General features: G+C 35.7%; 1 protein-coding gene across 5 annotated transcripts in view; it reads left to right on the top strand.

Moving 5' to 3' along the window:
• Nucleotides 1-20,133, top strand: part of CNTLN (centlein) — a 277,959-nt gene that overhangs the window by 251,680 nt on the left and 6,146 nt on the right. For all 5 annotated transcript variants that reach the window (XM_055123768.1, XM_004600347.2, XM_055123767.1 and 2 more), the window contains 2 exons: nt 6,215-6,400; nt 9,644-9,721. In XM_055123768.1, the coding sequence (XP_054979743.1) occupies nt 6,215-6,400; nt 9,644-9,721 (264 nt within the window). The remainder of the gene's footprint in view (nt 1-6,214; nt 6,401-9,643; nt 9,722-20,133) is intronic.

Raw genomic sequence — 20,133 nt, 5'->3', positions numbered from 1 at the left:
ATACTATTTTACTTTTTGGTTCTCTGAATCTGACTTTTTGGGATTCTACATTTAAGTGAAATCAAGCTATATTTGACTTTCTCTACCTTGACTGACTTCATTTAGCATAATGCTAGTAAAATTCATCCATGTTGTCACAAACAGCAGGATTCTTTTTTCCCCATGACCAAATGCTCTCCATTTTGTATGTAGCGAAAAATGGCCAAATTTTCTTTTTATTCTTCTACTGAGAGTATCTCGCCCCCACGGTAGAGCCTGGCAAGCTACCCGTGGTGTATTCAATATGCCAAAAACAGTAACAACAAGTCTCACAATGGAGACATTACTGGTGCCCGCTCGAGCAAATGATGAGCAAAGGGATGACAGTGATACAGTGACAGTGATACAGTGATCTTCATATATATATAGCTTTCGACACACCTGGCTGTGCTCAGGACTTACTCTTGCTTGCTAGCATTTGCCCTCCTTACCCACTGAACTATATCTTCTACCCTACCAAGTTTTTTTTATCCATTCATACATAGATGAACATGTAAATTGTTATAGATTGTTTCTATGTTTTAGCTATTGTGAACAATGTTGCAAAGAATCTATAGTGTAGATGTCATTTAGAGACCCTGGTTTCTTTTCTTTGAACATATACTCAGATGTAGGATTGCAGATTCTTCTGATAATTCCAGTTTTAATTGCTTGAGGATTCTTTATGATGTTTTCAGTGGTTTACATGTCCATCAACATACAAGAGTTTCTCCCCATCACGTTCCCCAAAATTTTTTATATTTTTTCTCTTCTATACAAAACTACTCTAACAGGTATGGGTGTTATTTCATTGTGGTTATGATTTGTGTTTACCTGAGGATTGATGAAGTTAAGCACGTTATTTTGTGCTCATAGATTATATATAATACATATATATTATATACATAAGCACAAAATAACGTGTGCTCACAAACATATACATATATATGTTTTTTAGGAAACTATTCAGGTGGTTGTCCATTTTCAAATTGGGTCATTTGTTTTTTTTGTTGTTGTTGAGTTATATATAGATTGACTGATGTGTAGTTTCAAATCATAAAGTCTGTTGCCTATAGACTTATTCTTCTTTCTCAGGTTTGCTTTAGATCATCAGAATTGTTTGTGGCCCCATTTAAATTTTAATATTTTTTCTATAAAAACCATCAGTGGTATTTTTATAGGGACTTTGTTGAATATAACATGGATTGAGTAATATAAACATTTTAACAATGTTAATCATTGTAGTTCATTAGTACAGGGTATCTTCATTTATTGTCTTTAGTTTTTTAATAGATGTCTTAACGGTGTTTGGTGAATAGATTTTTTCTTTATTGGCTTCACTTATTTACAGGGTTTTCTTGTTTGGGGGCTATTTTAAATCAGTTTCATCTTTTCAGATATTTTGCTGATAGTACATAGAAGTGAAACTAAGTTTTATACCTTGATTTGGGTAGATTTTAAAAGTTGATCTGTCGCTGTCACTGTAATCCCGTTGCTCATCGATTTGTTCGAATGGGCACCAATAAAGTCTCCCAATGTGAGACTTATTGTTACTGTTTTTGGCATATCCAATATGCCACAGGCAGCTTTCCAGGCTCTGCCGTGTGGGCGCCATACTCTAGGTAGCTTGCTGGGCATGAAGAGGGGCAGAGGAATCGAACATGGGTCGGCCGCATGAAACGCGAATGCCCTACCGCTGTGCTATTGCTCCAACCCAAAAGTTGATAACATTTAATTTTTCTGAATTTATTAATTTCAGCATATTTTGGTGATTTTTAATGTTTTAAATATATAAAATCATGTTATGAGCAGAGATTATTTCTTTCTCTTATGATATTTTTTTTGTGTGTGTGGTGACCATGGACATCTTTGCCTTGTGCCTGATCTCCAGGCAAAGGTTTTCAGTTTTTCATCATAGAGTATGATACTGGTTTTGGATTTGTTGTAGATGGCCATTACTATCTTGAGATAAGCTCTTTCTGTTCCTATTTTTGGGATGGTTTTTTTTTTATCATTAATGGGTGTTTAATCTTGTCTGGCATCTTCTCTATATTTATTGATATGACCATTTGGGTTTTTTATTGTTGCTGATATTATATATTACATTAATTGATTTGAATATATTGTACCACCCTTGCATCCCTGCATGAACCCCCATTTGATAATGGTGTATAATCCTTTTAATATATTGCTGGATTTGGCTTGCTTGGATTTTGATGAGGATATTTACCTTGGTGTTCATCAAGACATTGGTTTATAATTTTCTTTATTAATAGTGTCTGTTTTATGTATTATTTTGATACTGGCTTCATAGAAGTATTATGGAAGATTCATGTTTCCTCAACATTTTGGAGTGTTTGAAGAGTAAGACACTAAGTGTTCATTGAAGTTTTGATAAAACTCACTAATGCCATATAGGCCTAAGCTTTTGTTCTTGGGAAAATTTTTAATTACTGTTTTAATTTCTTCATTTGAGACTGGTCTATTCAGGTGGGTTTTTTTTAATTCCTCTTGGTTTATTCTTGAGAATTTGTGTAATTCTAAAAATTTATTTTCTTTAGGTTCTCAAGCTTTGTGGCATAAAGTTGTATATAGTGTCCCATGATTTTTGTTATTTCTGAGGTGTCTGCTCCAGTTTCTCCCCTATCTTACTGATTTTCTTTGTGTTTTTCTTTTTCCTGTTCTTTTCTTAGTCTAGTCAAGGGCTTGTTAATCTTGTTAACTTTTTCAAAGAACCAACTCCTGCTTTTATTGTTTTCTTATGCTCTCTATCATTGATTTCTATTCTAATTTTTATTATGACCTGCCTTCTTCTTGCTTTGAGATTCATTTGTTGTTCTTTTGAAAGTTTCTCTAGCATTTTGGTTAGGTAGTAGATTTGAGCCCTTTCTCCTGGTGTGGGTTGAGTGGCTATACATTTTCTGCTCGGTACTGCTTTTGGTGTATTCCATAAATTCTGGTAGTTGGTGTCTTCTTTCTCTTCTGTCTTAAGGATTCTTTTTATTTATTCTTTGAGGTACTCTTTTCCCCAATTTTTATTTAGCAGTATATTGTTTAGTTTCTAGATATTAATCTGCTCAGCTTCTATAGAAAGCACTTTAGAGAGCTATCCAAAAACTAGGAATAGACTACCATCTGACACAGTTATATCACTCGTTGGAATCTATCCCCAAGACACAGGAACATTAATTTTAAAAGATATATGTACACCTATTTTCATCACTTCACTTAGCGCAATAGCCAAACACGGAAAGAAACCAAATTCCCAACTATGGATTAGTGAATCAAGAAGTTGTGGAATATATACAAAATAGAATACTGTACAGCTCAAAAGACCAAAAGCATGTAATTTTCTGCAGCTTGGATGGAAGTAGAGGGTATAAGGCTAAGTGAAGTCAGGCACAAGGAAAGCGATATATATACAGAAATCTCTCACATATGTGGGATTTAATGATACAACAAGGTAGCAGCAAGTTCCAAAAACAACTTAATGGAAGAACTAATCCACACAATTGAATTTTGTGGAGAGGGTTTGAAAGGGAGCAATGTTTGAGTCCTTATTGAAGGGTGGGAGGTATAATAGTTATGTGTGGTATGTTAATAATATTCATATTAATAAGATAAAAATATTGAATATTGGAGTTTGAATAGATAATAGCTCTCTTTGTTGTAAAAGTAAATTTGCAAACACTTCCAACAAACTTGAGATTGCTAAATCTGCTTTTGGTTCTAATAAACATTTTTGTCAATAATATTGAATTTTTAACTAGGCTCTTGCCTTCCAAGAAATTTCTTCATATATTTTATCTTTTTATTTTATTTTACTTAATTTTTTGAATCAAGGAACCACAGCTATGGTTACAATAGCAACAAAGAAAGTAGTCAAATAAGCTAGGAGTTTATTTAATCTTTGTCTGAAAAGACTAGGTAATAATTCCATCATTTTATGCCATCTTCATAATTCAGGGACCCTAACTTTTTTTTAGGGTTTCGGTGAGTCATTACAACGATGTTGCTTTTGTTTAAAAGTACAAATGTGTGGGAGGGATGCTGAGTTTACTGGTGGTGGAGAATGGGTTCTCATTTTTGCAATATAAAGTAACATAATAGGAGACTAACACCTAACAACAGTTAAAACAAGGGTCAGAAGGACTGCCCCGTGGCGTGATAGCCAATCTCATGCACTGGGGGAAAAGGTAGCTAGGATGGAGAGAGGACCACTAAATAAATGATGGTTGGAGGGATTGCTCGGCATAGTAGATGCATGTTGAAAGTAGACTATGGACCAAACATGATGGCTGCTTGTTACCTGTATTGAAAACCATCATCATCATCATCCTCCCATTGATCATCGAATTTCTCAAGCCATCTCAGTAACATCTCCATTCATCCTAGCCCTGAGATTCTAGAAGCCTCTCCTTACTTGTCATTTCCGATGGTGCCGCCTGAGGGCTCTTTCAGGGTCAGGAGAATGAGACCTATCATTGTTACTGTTTTTGGCATACGAATATGCCATGGGGAGCTTTCGAGGCTTTCCCATGTGGGCAGGAAACTCTCTGTAGCTTGCTAGGCTCTCCCAGAGGGAGAACTAGGCTATAAGATGTCACGTGGCCACTGCGCGCATGTGGGAGCTTGGTTTTATAGTCTCTGGATGTTGGCCGTTGATGAGATTACAGGGCGCCAGTCCCAGGGTGTGACCGCCTCGCTACTGGAAAATGGGAAATCTGGGCGGAAGAGGCCCAGTCCGGATCCGAGCAGGCCTGGAGGTCTCAGCCCTGGGGCCCACACACCTGGGTTCCTCTGCCAGTTCCTTCATGCGTGAGGCTCATCCAGACATGTGGAGAGGGGCCTTGAGCATGGCTGTGGCTAGGTTCTGGAGGTCTTCGGCCACAGGAGCTCTGCTCGGGGCGGGGAGGGAAACTGAAGTCCATCCTCTCCGAGGAGCCCCAGAGAAGACAGCCAGGCACAGGGGCCAGAGACTCTCTGCGTTGCTTTCTTCCAGGAGCTTGGTTTTCTAGTCTCTGGAGGTAGTAAGAGGGATTGTGCCTGCCACAGAGGCAGGAGGAGGGAAGGGGTAGGGGGAGGAATACTGGGAATATTGGCGTTGGAGAATGGGTTGAGGGATGGGTACTTGAACATTGTTCGACTGAAACGCAATCATGAAAGCCTGTAAGTCTGTAAATGTGTATCACGATAATTCATTAAAGTTAAAAATAATAATAATAATAATAATAAAATACAAAAAAATAAATAAAAGTACAAATGTATTACCAGTATATCTTCTTCTGTCATTGCAAAATTATTTGAGCCAGCAAAAGTCTTAAATTGGGCCAAAAATCTAACAAGTCCATACAAAGCTCACAGAGCTGAGCACAGAGCCCCAGAGTGTGGTATGAAATAACATTTATTAATTTCTTGGAAAATTTAAAAATAGGCAAGCCTATATTTTTATAGATTTTCCTATTATGTTGTTTTGCTCACATATCATCTAATTGCACTTTTATCCAAACTCTCTTTATCAAGTCCTTCCAAATTTTGCTAATCCAGTTTTGATAAATAGAAAAAACTCTCTACAGTCATGTTTTATCAATTTATCTAACAATGAAATGAATTTTGTAATTAATTACAGGTAATATATAGACATTTAAAAATAAATATAACTGACTTGTATCAGCTCATGTAATAGGAATAGCTATATTTTGACATAATAAAAAGGAGCCTGCTTGCTGCAAGTATAGACCAACCAAGATCAGTAAGTGAATCTGAAAGAGGAATTGGGAGAATATTGGTTTATCCAGCAAGTTGATTAAGGTCATTCAGTATTGCATGCTGACATACACATACTTGAAAATTATATCATGGGATTATATAATATTACTTTAATCAAAAGTATACTTTTAAAATTTTGATAAAGCTAGGGGCCAGAGTGATAGTACAGCAGGTAGGTGGCTTGCCTTGCAAGCGACCAATCCAGATTCAATCCCTAGCATCACATATGGTTCCCCAAGCCTGCTAGGAGTGATTCCTGGTGTGACCCCACCCCCCACCCCCCCAGAGAAGTTCAGAAAATCTATATTACGTTTCAAATTAAATAATGGAGTAGTCCTTATAAGAATGATTTGCTAGTATTTTCACAATTTTATGTTAGGAATACCTAATCATTATATATGATTTGTGTTCTTTTTAATTGTTGCAGGCCTTAGTCAAGGAATTACAAAATGATGTCTATGAAATAAGGCGAAATATCAAGGAGCTTAAAAAAAAGCAGAAAAAAAGGGATGCTTATAAAATCTCAACCCATAAAGCCCAGACCTTGGCAGCTTCTATCTTGAATATTTCAAGGTCAGATTTAGAGGAAATATTGGACACAGAAGATGAAATGGTAAGAGCATCTCAATATTTATCAAAAAGTTTCTTTCATCCATTGAGTTTAAAGACATATTTTGTTTTTTAAAAAAAATTCAGATTCATCTTAAGATAATTCTAATGAATAAAAAAAATGGATAAAGGAATGGGTGTTGGAACATTATATGACTGAAATCCAATCATGAACAACTTTGTAAATGTGTATATCACTGTAATTCAATTTAAAAAATAAATGGGAAAAAATAAATTTTAAAATAAAAAATAGAAAAAATATGAATGTACCACTGAAACAAAATATATTACTCAAAAATTTTGAGTAACTTAATTATGTAATATAAAAATAAGCCTGTACGGAGGTTGACTCCATGGCTTCGAGGCTGGCCTCACGTTCCGGGGAAAGGTCAACTCAGAGAAGCGATCACCAACTACATTGTAGTCGAAGGCCATGTGGGGGAAGGGAGTTGCGGGCTGAATGAGGGCTAGAGACTGAGCACAGCGGCCACTCAACACCTTTATTGCAAACCACAACAGCTAATTAGAGAGAGAAAACAGAAGGGAATGCCTTGCCACAGTGGCAGGGTGGGGTGGGGGGGAGATGGGATTGGGGAGGGTGGGAGGGACACTGGGTTTACGGGTGGTGGAGAATGGGCACTGGTGAAGGGATGGGTTCCAAACTTTGTATGAGGGAAGTATAAGCACAAAAGTGTATAAATCTGTAACTGTACCCTCACGGTGATTCTCTAATTAAAAATAAATAAATTAAAAAAAAAATAAGCCTGTACATATAAACATTAGAATTGCTGTATACTCAGGTCTTTTATCCCCTCTTGCTTTTTACATTTTATTTAATTTGGCTAATCATATATATTGTAATCCTACTATTTTTGAGTTTAAATAGAGTTAGTTAAATTGAGTCACCATTTGAGAATTCTTTTTTTAATTAATAAAAAATAATAAATATATTAGATTTTTATGGTGAAAATTTAAATTATTAACAAAGAAACATTTATTGTTTTAAATTGAGTATAATTTTCCTGTTGGAATGAATTGATGTATATGTTGATGCAGGTTTTCATATCGTCTCAGTATCTCCCGGGCAGAGCATAGCTTTTTTGGCATAGTGATTGGTGTTTAAACCGGTGGCGGATATTTAAACCTGGTCTATGAATAAGTCCCGAACTTTAACAAACCAATATTAGACGTATGGCTCTCTGAAAATATTAAAGAACTAATGGTAGCTTCCCAATAAGATTTTATTCGGTGAATAAATAATATGTGGACTTACATATTTGTATGAAAATATCCTCTAGACTCCCCACCAAGTTCTGGAGTAAAGCATATTTTAAGTATGCAAAGTGTTTTTACACTACCAAGAAGTTTTAGAAAAGAAGATCAAACATATCCTACAGAGATTATTTTTATCCTATTTGGAAATAAGAGGGTGAATGATCAGTTTCCTATTTTATCTCATATGCCAAATAAGATGACTTCCTACCAAATTCTCGTTTTTTAATTGCAAGAACATTACCAAATTCTGTATTGAATATAGGCACACTGGTGATAATATCTCTGACAGGGGCCATATGATAGATAAGCATCTAACTAATATATATTAATTAGGTACATTTTACTCTGCAATAGCCCTCATCCTAACTTGAGGTATGTATTTCTTTCCTGTTCACAAGGCTCTTTCATCTCAGGAGAAACTTGAGTTATCTGATGAGCACATATTCTTTTCTTTCCCTTTTAATAATTTTTTTACTTCAAAAAATAAAAACAAAATATATTGTGTGATGACTAATTGAAAATCAAGATTGAAGTTTTCATTGTTGCCTATGACTTGTTAACTAAGCACATCTAGCCATATTCTTTGAACTGGAGCAATAGCACAGCCAGTAGGGCATTTGCCTTGCACGCAGCAGACCTGGGTTCGATTCCTCTGTCCCTCTCAGAGTGCCCGGCAAGCTACTGAGAGTATCCTGCCCACACAGCAGAGCCTGGCAAGCTACCTGTGGTGTACTCGATATGCCAAAAACAGTAACAACAAGTTTCACAATGAAGACGTTTTTGGTGCCCACTCGAGCAAATCAGTGAACAAAGGGACGACAGTGCTTCAGTGCTACAGCCATATTCTTTATATATATGTTCATATATCTATACATAAACACAAAAACATATTCTGGCCGTACAAACCAGGAAAGAAATATATATATTCTCTGGAACAACAAATTAGAAAAACTTCCTTTTCAGCATATGTCTTAGAAATGGATCTCTAGTCTCAAAATATTATATGACATTTCTGTGAAGAAATGACTGCTGGTCTTTGGGCAGACATGGTCTGAAACAAAATACAAAGACTTCGATCTACATACCATGCAACCTCCAGTGAAACTACTTATGCTGCTAAAACGACTTAAGTAGACACATACTGCTCTGAGAATGATCAGGGTGCTTTGATATATTTATTAGATGTAATTATAGATCAGAGTTTATTTCCACTGAGTTTATTTCAGAGATCTAAAGAGTTTAGACTTGGGACACAGAGCCCTAGCCACCTGATTAGTTTTCTGTAAATACACTGAACTCCAATAAATACATGTGGGGGGAAAAAAAAAACTAATACATGTACCTAGCCTGACATGCTGTAAATTTCAACAAATGTTAGTTTCCAAATCATTCCATTTTTGAAGAGTCAACTTACTTGTAAAAGAAGCCATGATTGTAACTGAATCATGATTTTAAGTGAATAATAAACTACACATTTATAATTTTTCTTATTTTGTGTTGATAACTCATAGGTTGGGAATATTTAGCGACTCACAACTCTTTAAGTTGGAATGTTCATTGTCTCTGACTTAGCTATTGATTACTTTAAATAAAGGATTATTCTATTCAGTTTGTAGTTGTTGAAGTTTCTTCTTATTTGTTGATAATACACTTTATGTTATCCTATTGATTCTCTTATGCAGGTACATCATATTTCCACTGTTTTCACCTCTGCTTCCTATCTTATGCTGTTTGGAAGGCAGAAACAAAATACGTCTAAATTATATTGTGAAATATTGCAATATAGCTTTATCTTCTTGTAATATCTATAAATAAAATTAAAGAACATGGATTTAACTATTCTGTACTTTGAGAGAAGAGGTTGCTCTTTTTTGAACGACATTCTACCAGTAACTTTCTAGATTCAGAATAATATTATGATCAAATTTATATAAGTACATTTTACACTACTGTTTATATTTTCTCCCATTAGGAAATGGAAAAGTCAAGAATAGATGCTGGAAATGACAGGGAATGGCTATTATACATTCAGAAACTTCTTGAAGGACAGGTATTTCATTTTTCTACTTCATTTAGAAAACTTCCAGATGAAAATTGCAAGCCTTATAGTTATGCCAGATGTCTAACTTTTTGAAACACTGGTTATTTACTTCTGTGAGCTAAAGAAGTATTTCAATAGGTAGACAGTAAAGTTAACCCTCTATTTGTACTTCTGTACTGAACAAGTGCAACAAATGCCTTGGGATAGAGCCAACATGAGTCTTAGCAAATGCATTAATTAAATTATTGAGTCAACCTCTATGCTTGCTAGACTGAAAAGGATTCATTCTCTCAGCCCTCTTAGGAAAAGAGATTCTTTATTATGTGTCTTTAAAGTTAGTAGTTGATATGGACACCTGAGGAGTTCATGGGTTTCAGTGACCTTTTACTATGGACCTGTTTCCAGTCAATTCATGTTTTCCTCACAGCCAGACAGCTGTTTATTACTGTGTCTTCCCGCATTCTCTACAATATTTTCTACTGAGACCTCGAGCTGCTTGTTAGTGGGAAGTAAATATTGATTTGGCATCCTGTCAATGCAGAAAGAATGAAAAAATTTCCACCAGAGGCCCCTCAAACATTTTCCTATCGACATTTTCTGGGCCGAGTGGAAAGCTGCATAGAGGATGACAAGACCAAGACAAGTTGAAATCCCTGAGGGGTCTATTGAGACTGCTGCTGTGACCTGTGTGATACTTTTTCTTCCCTTTCAAGTATTTTTTTTAATACACAGATAGTCTACTGGGAGGCGCCCCTCTTGTAAGTGATCAAGGGCAGTTTATTGGCAGGTGAGAGCCCTGCTTTTCTAGTCATAGCCGGCTTTTGTTTTGACATCACTGACAGAGTGTAATGTATTCTAAAACTTTTGTGTTATAGTGGGTTTTTTTATCCTAATTGTCTTTTTTTTAAATGAACTGGAAATAAAAACGATAAAATGCATTTCTCAAATAATTAAAAACAAAACAGAAAGACCCGGTGAATTTAGGAAAGACATTGTAAATATTCTCATGTCAAGAAAAAAAATCAAAACTGATCTCTTAAGTGCAGTTATTTTTCACTCATATTAACAACTGTCCATTTGGGAAAACCAATATACATAAGTGAATTATTCCTATTCTTAAGTGTCAGTTTTATGTATTTTTGAAACGTCATCCAGAATCCTTTGGATTGAAGATTGATGAATGATCTTTCAATTAAATTTGTATAAAGACTGATATGTTGAAGCTAGATAAAGCCTTTAATGTAGTGAGCTTTTTTTGGAAAAAAAATCATTTCTATCTCTCTTTTATACCTTCTTGTTTTAAATAGATATTGAGTCTCCATAATTACACAGTTACAAAAATTTTCAGATTGAAAATCAGGTGTATACTGTTTAATCATCAGTCCTTTCATCAATGCCCACTTCCCTCCACCAATGTCCTCAGTTTCCCTCCTGGCCCCAAGCATGCCTCTCTGGAAGGCATTTCCCCTCCCCCCTTGAAGTACTTTGGTGACTACTGTTACTGATAGGGTGTCATGCATATCACTTTGCTTCCTTTCAGATCCCAGCCTTTGTTATAGTATCTACTTCCCTCTGTCATGAAAGACCATTTCTTAAGCACGTTGTTAACTAAAACCCAACACAGTATATGGCATGTTAAAGGAATTCAGGCATGATAACTATGAGGCATATTGTTCAGGTTGAAAATAATAAAAATAAACTAACTTTATCGGGCTGGAGCGATAGCACAGCAGGTAAGGCATTTGCCTTGTACTCGGTTGATCCGGCTTCGATTCCTCTGTCCCTCTCAGAGAGCCTGACAAGATACCGAGAGTATCCGGCCCACACAGCAGAGCCTGGCAAGCTACCTGTAACATATTTGATATGCCAAAAACAGTAACAACAAGTTTTACAATGGAGGCATTACTGGTGCCCGCTTGAGCAAATCGATGAACAGGATGACAGTGCAACAGTGCCACAGTGCTATCGTGAACTTTTTTATGTCCAGCTAGTAAATGTGACTTTTTAAATATGATACTTGTAAGTTGTGAACTTGACAAAAACAAATGAATATGAATAAATCTTTCTTAAGTTTTACTCAAGTGACACCAACACTGGATTTTAATTTTTGACTGATATGTAAGTGTACAGGCACATTCTGTGTTATCTGGATGGATGTTTATTCCATCCAGTTAGGGTAAAAAAGAATCCTGTTGAAAACAGCATTAGACCACTTAATACTACAGTTTGATATAGTGCCTTTTTGTGCCACTGAGCCTGTAGTCTGGAATATAATTGCCTGGCAGTATTGATTTAATTGCCCAGGTTTATTTGTGGACTCCTAATTATTGACTGGAGGTAAATTTAATGGAGCAGCCTTATGAACGCTGGGAAACCGCCGCTGTTGCTGTTATACATAATGAACTGCATCATGTGCCTTTAGATCATTTTTCAAGCTAATTTTATTCCACTGTGACAGTATGATAACATTTAAAAAGTCAAAGACCTTTTATTTTTATTACTGACATACGTGGTTTTGCTGATGTCTTTGAATTTTGTGATGAAAAAATAGGGACTTCAGTGGTTGCACTTGAATGTCACTTTATAATTACACCCAAGGGAAAAATCTATAAAATTGAAAACATCTTCTTTCTTTAGCCTACTTTCCTTCTTTCTCAATATCAGCAAATTATATTTGTACTGAATTTTAGAAAAGGCTTTCACCATCCGCTGAATTTTGTAGAATCCAAGTTAATCTCACAGTATGTGTAGACAAAGTGTAAATATTTTCTTTCCAAAATTTTGTTTCATTATGGACACAGTACTGTGTATCTGAAGTGACATGATCTTCAAACTGGGATCATTGAACATGTAGCCTTAATAAGTATTTATTAACACATATATATAATTTCTTAAATATTGTGAAGATAAACTTACAAGAAAAGTTCCCTTTTATGTCCTTTCTCAGTGTTAAGTGGGGTATGTAAGAAAATTCTGAACTCAAAAAATTGGGGGCTCATGGTTTTTACCATTTGCTCAAGGATTAGGTCACATAATTGCTTTCTGACAAGGAAAATTTTCTTTTCATTCATTAAATAAAAATTGTATTGATTAAATATTTACCACAAAATAAGGCACTGTTCTACCCCATGGCAATATGAGACTACTCAGTAATATAAAATCTACCAGCACTCTTAGTCATGAGTGCATGAGAACTAAATAATCTCAAATCTTAATTTATATCTAATGCAGAATGTAAAAATATTCTCATTATTTCAGAAAAAAAATTGAAATTGGTAATTTTTTCTATTTGATTTTTATCTGCAAGAGCCCCTGTCTTTCTACTAATATGAGTCATACTGAAAAAAATCTTTATAATACCTACTTTCATTTTTATAGCATAGCTGTCTTTTTACTTTATTTGACTATTTTCATTTGTATTAATTGCTCTTTTTTTAACATTAGTACATTTTTTAAAGTTAAAGTCTTTGACAGACAAATAAGTGAATTATTCTAATGGAATAGGAGAACCCACCCTCTCACTAAAGAAGTATTTTAATATAGCACAGAATGGAAAAACTAGCAGAGATAGAAAAAAAAGAGCTGAACCAAACTATTAAAAAATTGAGCAAGAACTCATCTGTGGAATATAAAATAACAGAGTAGTAGACTAACACCCAAGAATAGTAGAAATAAGTACCAGGGGGTTGGCTCCATGGCTTGGAAGCTGGCCTTACATCCTGTGGGAAAAGGCAGCTCAGGTAGAGAAAGGAACACCAAGTAAAATATGGTTGGAGATCCTGAGCGGGAAGGGAGATACGTGCTGAAAGTAGACTAGAGACTGTACACGAGGGCCACTCAATACCCCTATTGCAAACCACAACACCCAAAAGGAGAGAGAAAACAAAAGGGAATACCCTGCCACAGGGGCAGGGTGGGGTGGGGAGAGATGGGATTGGGGGTTGGAGGATACTGGGTTTATTGGTGGTGGAGAATAGGCACTGGTGGAGGGATGGGTACTTGAACATTGTATGACGGAAACACTAGCACTGAAGTGTGTAAATCTGTAACTGTACCCTCACGGCAATTTACTAATTAAAAAAAAAAACCTTGAGCAATCCAACAATGCTGGCAGAAGGCCCCTCACACACTACTCTGATACCTAACACTTTTGTTTATTTATAGACTGGGACATTGTACAGAATTCTCTTTATGGTTTTAGAACATTGATTGAGGTTCTGTGATTTACAATACTTTTTTTTTGTTATTGTTGTTTGTTTTTTGTTTGTTTTTTACAGCACTTTCTTAAATGCTCTTTGGTAATGGCTCATAATTTATTTAACGTGAAGGACTTTTTCAATTGAATCTGGAATGTTACCTCTTCTGCTTCTAATAAATTGCATTTTATTGTTAAAAAAATTTTGAGCAAGAAAAGGATGTACTTTAAGAAGACATTAGATTAGCATGTATGGTAAAAAGATATTAGGAACAAGAAGTTAGTCCTGATAAAGGACAAAGAGCATTTGGATGTTCCCTAGCTTTAAAAGGAGAAAGAATGAGATAAATAAGATCTACATTATAGTGATGAATCGATGACAGTAATGAGATTAGATGCAGTAAGAAAGCAGAAATCAAATATGGGTGAGTTTCATATCCTACATGCTGAGAAAGATGATAACATCTAAGACTGTTAGAGATTAAGAGATGTAGGTCAGATTAAGTAGAAAGAAAATGTCAGTGATTGAAGCCATAGAAAATTTGTAGGTACATTTAATTAACAGTATTCAAAGACTGAATAGTTCTCATTAATCATCTAGTCTTCTGGATGACTTTACTCAGTGAAAATTTAATCATTTATGAACACATTTTAATCCCTTATAATTTAACAAAAAGAAAAACTGATTTTAATATATATTTCTACAAGAAGATATAATACAGATAATACATAATACAGATAACCAATAAGCCCACCAAAAGGTTGTATAACATGGTGATTATTTATTTGGAACAATGCAAACCAAAATGCATAATGAGGTACTATTTCATACCCAATATCGTGGTATCACCAAAAAGTCAGATGAGAGCAGTTGTTCACATAAATACGGAGAAATTCTACCCTATTCATTGAGGGTAGAATTGTAAAATGGTGCTACCCAGTAGAATACAATCTGGCAGTTCCTCAAAAAATCAGATAGAACTTAATTGGGATATACCTATGAAACAAAATAGAATTCACAGGAAAATGTTCCCTTAAAATACATCCAGATTATAGTTCTTACCAGTTCATAACCAGGAACTGTTTGATTACTCTAATCCCTGCGTCTTTTTCACATGGGTACCCTAGAAAGTATATGATGTTGGTGGAATTGTGAGGTGGAAGTAGGAGTTCCAGCTACTTACTGGAAATAAAGAACTTTGAGCCACTGTGACACAGACTACAAACTGACCAGGGGGAATAATCAGGATTTGGGATACACTTAGTCCTAGAAACCAAGTAAGTTCTCCCATGAAGGAGGGAAAGACCTAGAGTGTCTTCTGGATAAATAAAACAGTATCCATCTACATTAAGCTTTGAAAGAAACTCATAGCAGATATTAAGACAAACAGACTCATAGTGAAAGGCTGGAGTAAAGTATTTAAAGTTAATAACATAAAAGGGCAGGAAGTGCTACACTGGATAAAGAAGTTATGGTATATATACTCAATGGAATTCGCCTCAGATATTAAATAAAGGTGAAGGCATGCCTTATGAGACAGTCATGCCTTATGAGATAGAATTTAAAGTGATTATGTTAAGTGAAATATGTCAGAAAGTGAAAGTCAGTTCTATCCTTTGAATATATATATACATATGTACATATGGATACATATACATATATATTCACATATATAAACAAACTATCCAAACCCAGTAAAAATAACCCTGAAGCTCTGTGGAAAATCATGGATGTTACCAGAGGAAGAGTGGAAAAGGGTATAGGGGATGTGCTGAGAGGGTCATTTTGATATTGTGATGGTTTTAGAACTTTAGTGGTAAGTGAAGTAAGACATACAAACATTTAGCACTTCACACTGCACTCCCAAAATTTTATTGTATTACAAACCAATGGAAAAATCAATAAAATTAGATATCAAGCAATTTAAAGAGGAAGGTTATATGACCTAATAGTCCAACACCTCATGTAGGCCCCCCAAAAGAAATGAAAACCTTTGTTCATACAAAAGCTTCTACATCAATATTCATGGCAGCAGTATACATAATAGCTCGAAAATGTAGGCAATCCAAACGTCTCCCACACATGAGTTAACCCAACTTATCCACTGATGAATGGGTAAATAAATGTGCTGTAGGCATACCTGAAATATTATTCATCATATGGATAGAATCTGGATATATACCATTACATGTAGGGAAGTTGTAAATCTTAGTTAAAGAAGCCATAAACAAATGGCTACCAGTAATATGGTTGCATTCATAGGAAATGTTCAGAGCAGACACAGAAAAGTAGATTGTGGTTTCCAGGGAATGGAAAAGGTCTGGAAAATGGGGAGTGACCACTACTGTGAGCACAGGTTATCGAAGGGAGTGGGTCAGGCAGTGATCAGAATGTTACAGAATTAGATAGAAGATTAGAACTAGTTTTATAGCCCTGTGAGTATACAACAACAACAACAAAATCAATGAATTGTACCCAACATTTTAAATGTTGAATTTTATATTACTTTAATTATATCTCCATTTAAAGTTAGATATCTAACTATGAAGTATTGAGAAAAAAATTGCATTTGAAATGAAATTAATTAAGCTTTTGTATCATATGTACCCACCATTAGCAGATTATGTTAAATTTGGAATTTTTTCTATTGACCATAACTTAAAATTAATTATTTTACTTTAAACTAAATGTATTATCATTCAATTAGCAGAAAAGGAGATACCTATCTTTTTTTCTCTGTTATTCGCTCCTCAGATAACCAATGTAAAGATTCAATTGTTTTTGCTCTGAATCAACAACTGTCCATTGTTGATTGAACAGAAGAGACACTGTTCAATTGTGCTGCCCTTTCTGATACTGAAAACTAAAATTATAATAAATTTTATTGAGTTTTGTTTCCAAAATTTAGTAATACCTAGAATAGCTCTTTATACTTGTAACCGAAAGCCAGTGGAAATTAATTATTGGAAATAAAGCTGAATCTGTGCTAGAATCCATTTGAAAGCATTTGTGAATACCTACTTGTCTCAGAATTGAAGGTACAGGAGTGACAAAAGAGGAAAGAGTCAGTAGCCTCAGAGAGCCTCCTTATCTGAAGATAGAGAAAATCAGATTGGTAAAATGCATTCTTAAATTTATTAAGCATTTCTAACTCATTTAAACCAGTTACACAACCAGTAATAACTGTTTGATCCACAATAGGGTTTTTTACTAGGATTTTTATAAGATTCCTTAGCCATGAATGGCCAGGTAATGTGTATGGATTTTTATTCTTTTGCCATATTCCTTGCAGTTTGTTTATCCTTTTATGAATTTCATTCAGTCTACTTTATTCCACTTTACTTAGCTCAGTTTCCTTTATTGGTACCATATCAAAAATTGAACATTCATTTGTTAAGAATCTGATGTTCAGATTTTAGCCAGTGATTTCTCTTTAGCCTTACATATCTGTGTTCCTATTAGTAGGTTTAGATATTGGACAAGGTGAAATACAAATGATTCTTTCCAGTGTCCTCTGCGAAATATGCTTACGTCTAGAATGCCTTGCAGTATAGCAATGAAAAAGAGTTTCCTAAATCTGCTTGGCTTTTGTAAATAAAGGTTAACTGAAAGTTTCTACTTACAACTCTGCAAATATTACTTTGCTGCTTGGCACATACAACATCCAGGTCCACACATAAACCCCTAATCACCCACACAGACTTCTCACATCTGCCTAAAAGAACAGCAGTTTAAAATTCTCCATTTGAAGCATTGCTGCGATTCTTTAGGGGATACTGAAGAGGAGGTATGCCAAACAGTTTTCAGGAATCTTCTGAGGTCACTCCCAAGTATATATTTGGCTAACAGGTGGGGATGGGGAAGGAAATTATAACTCAATATAATTTGGTCACACAATTTACTGCCACGTGGGCCTATATTACACCTTTAGTTTTATTATACTCAGATTTAGATTTTTTGTTTGTTTTGTTTTGGGGGCAACACGCAGTGGTGCTCGGGCTTACTCTTGACTGTGCACTCAGGATTCACTCCTGGCAGGGCTCAGGGGACCAAATGTGGCTGGAGATCATATCTGTGTCAGCCGCATGTAAGCATCCTACCCAGTTATGCTATCTTTCTGGTCCCATGTACCTTTATTTTTATTATTAGACTTCATTGACTTTCCTTTCTAAGGTCTCAAAGTCACCTAATGATGGCCTTCATAAAATTAGGTACAATGCATAAAATTTATTGTATTCACTTTCAATATGACATAAGCAATAATAAAATCAATAATTTTTTTAAAACAGTGTCTTTTTGGTAATAGATTTAAGCCCAAAACAAGAATGAGAGAAGTTAAAATATTCATTTCGTCCTTTAGATTTTTGACATTAACCTTATTTCAATTTTGCTTTCTTTCAACACAAAAAATATTTAATTTTACACTACTAAGAGCATTTTCCATATAGTAATTGTGTTTTATAGTTATGGATATTAGGCTTTTAAATTTTTCCAAGGCAGCATCTGAAACATCTTCAACTTGATTTATATCTTACTTTATATAAAATACCTTTAAATAAGGTAACAGTTTTTTAGTGTGAGTAATACATTTGAATGTGTCAATGGCTTATGAGTTTCTAAAGACAGATATTGTAGATGTTTACATGTTAAAGAAGTTGAAAATATTTGAAATCCTGAGAAATCCTTCCAGTAATATAAGTTTTTCAATAGGGACAGGACTGGAGCGATAGCACAGTGGGTAGGGCATTTGCCTTGCATGCAGCTGACATGAGTTCCATTCCTCCGTCCCTCAGAGAGCCCTGCAAACTAGCGAGAGTATCCCGCCCACACGGCAGAGCCTGGCAAGCTACCCGTGGCATATTGGATATGCTAAAAACAGTAACAAGTCTCACAGTAGAGACGTTACTGGTGCCTGCTCAAGCAAATCGATGAACAACGGGACAACAGTGCTGCAGTGCAATAGGGACAACCAGAATACTGGGACAATCCTTTTTTTTTTTTCCAAATTGAATCACCATGAGATAGTTATAAGCTTTCACGTTTGGGTTACAATCACACAATGATCAACACTCATCCCTCCACCAGTGCACATTCCCCACCACCAATATCCCCAGTGTGCCCCTCCTTTCCCACTCTCCCCGTGCCTCCATGACAGACAATATTCCTCATACTCTCTACTTCTGGGCATCATGGTTTGCAATACAGATACTGAGAGTTTATCATGTTTGGTCCATTATCTTCTTTCAGCACACATCTCCCATCCCAACCGATTCCTCCAGCCATCATTTTCCTAGTGATCCCTTCTCCATTCCAGCTGCCTTCTCCCCTCCACTCATGAGATAGGCTTCCAGCTATGGAGCAGTCCTTCTGGCCCTTGTATCTACTGGGACAATCCATTTTGACTACTGTATAGAACAAAAGAAACATTTTTGTATAGACTAAGACATTTTTGTATAGACTAAGACAAACATTTTTACAGACCAAACAATTTTATTCCAGTGTTTTGGTCCATTTTATTTATTACGCAGTGCTTTTGTAACTGCACAATTATAATATGAATAGTGCTACTCTATTTTTTACACAAGAGGAAAATGTAAATTAACCTTTCTGGATACGTTTTAGTCCCTGGTTTGTGCTATCCAAAGTGAAATTCAAGAAATACAAATTCTTGGCTCGCCACTGAGATGTGATCCTGGGGGACGCACGTGTGCGGCCTCTCCGCAGCTGCATGAGCATGACTCCAGAGGCCAGCTAAACTACTTTTAGTATGGGCAGATCCTTGCAGAATGTCTCCAGACTGGGAACTAAGCCGGGGCCCCATACCTGCCCAGGAGGGGAAAGGTATTTCTCTCTCTCGCCTTTTTCCTTGCCGGGGGTGAAGGGCGTGGCGACCGCCATATTATGACGACCACTGATGAGAGTTACAAGCTTGAAATGATCCAATATCTCCCTGGACTCAGTTGCTAAAATACAGAAATTCAAAACCACGTGGCCACTACCGCAGCCCCGCGACCTCATATCTCTTCACAACAAGTCTGACTCTAGTGGAGAACTCCTAACAATAATAGTGAGGTTTTTGTTGATATATTGAATGTAAACAAAGTAAAGAGAAAGTAAAGTGGGGGGTCGGGATGGGAGGTATACTGGGTTTTTGGTGTTGTTTTTTCTTTTTTTGGTAGTGGAATATCGGCACTGGTGAAGGGATGGTTGTTTCAGCATTGTATA

Source organism: Sorex araneus, chromosome 1 (genome assembly GCF_027595985.1).
Source record: "Sorex araneus isolate mSorAra2 chromosome 1, mSorAra2.pri, whole genome shotgun sequence".
Classification (NCBI taxonomy): domain Eukaryota; kingdom Metazoa; phylum Chordata; class Mammalia; order Eulipotyphla; family Soricidae; genus Sorex; species Sorex araneus.
This window is presented reverse-complemented; position numbering and strand designations above follow the sequence as displayed.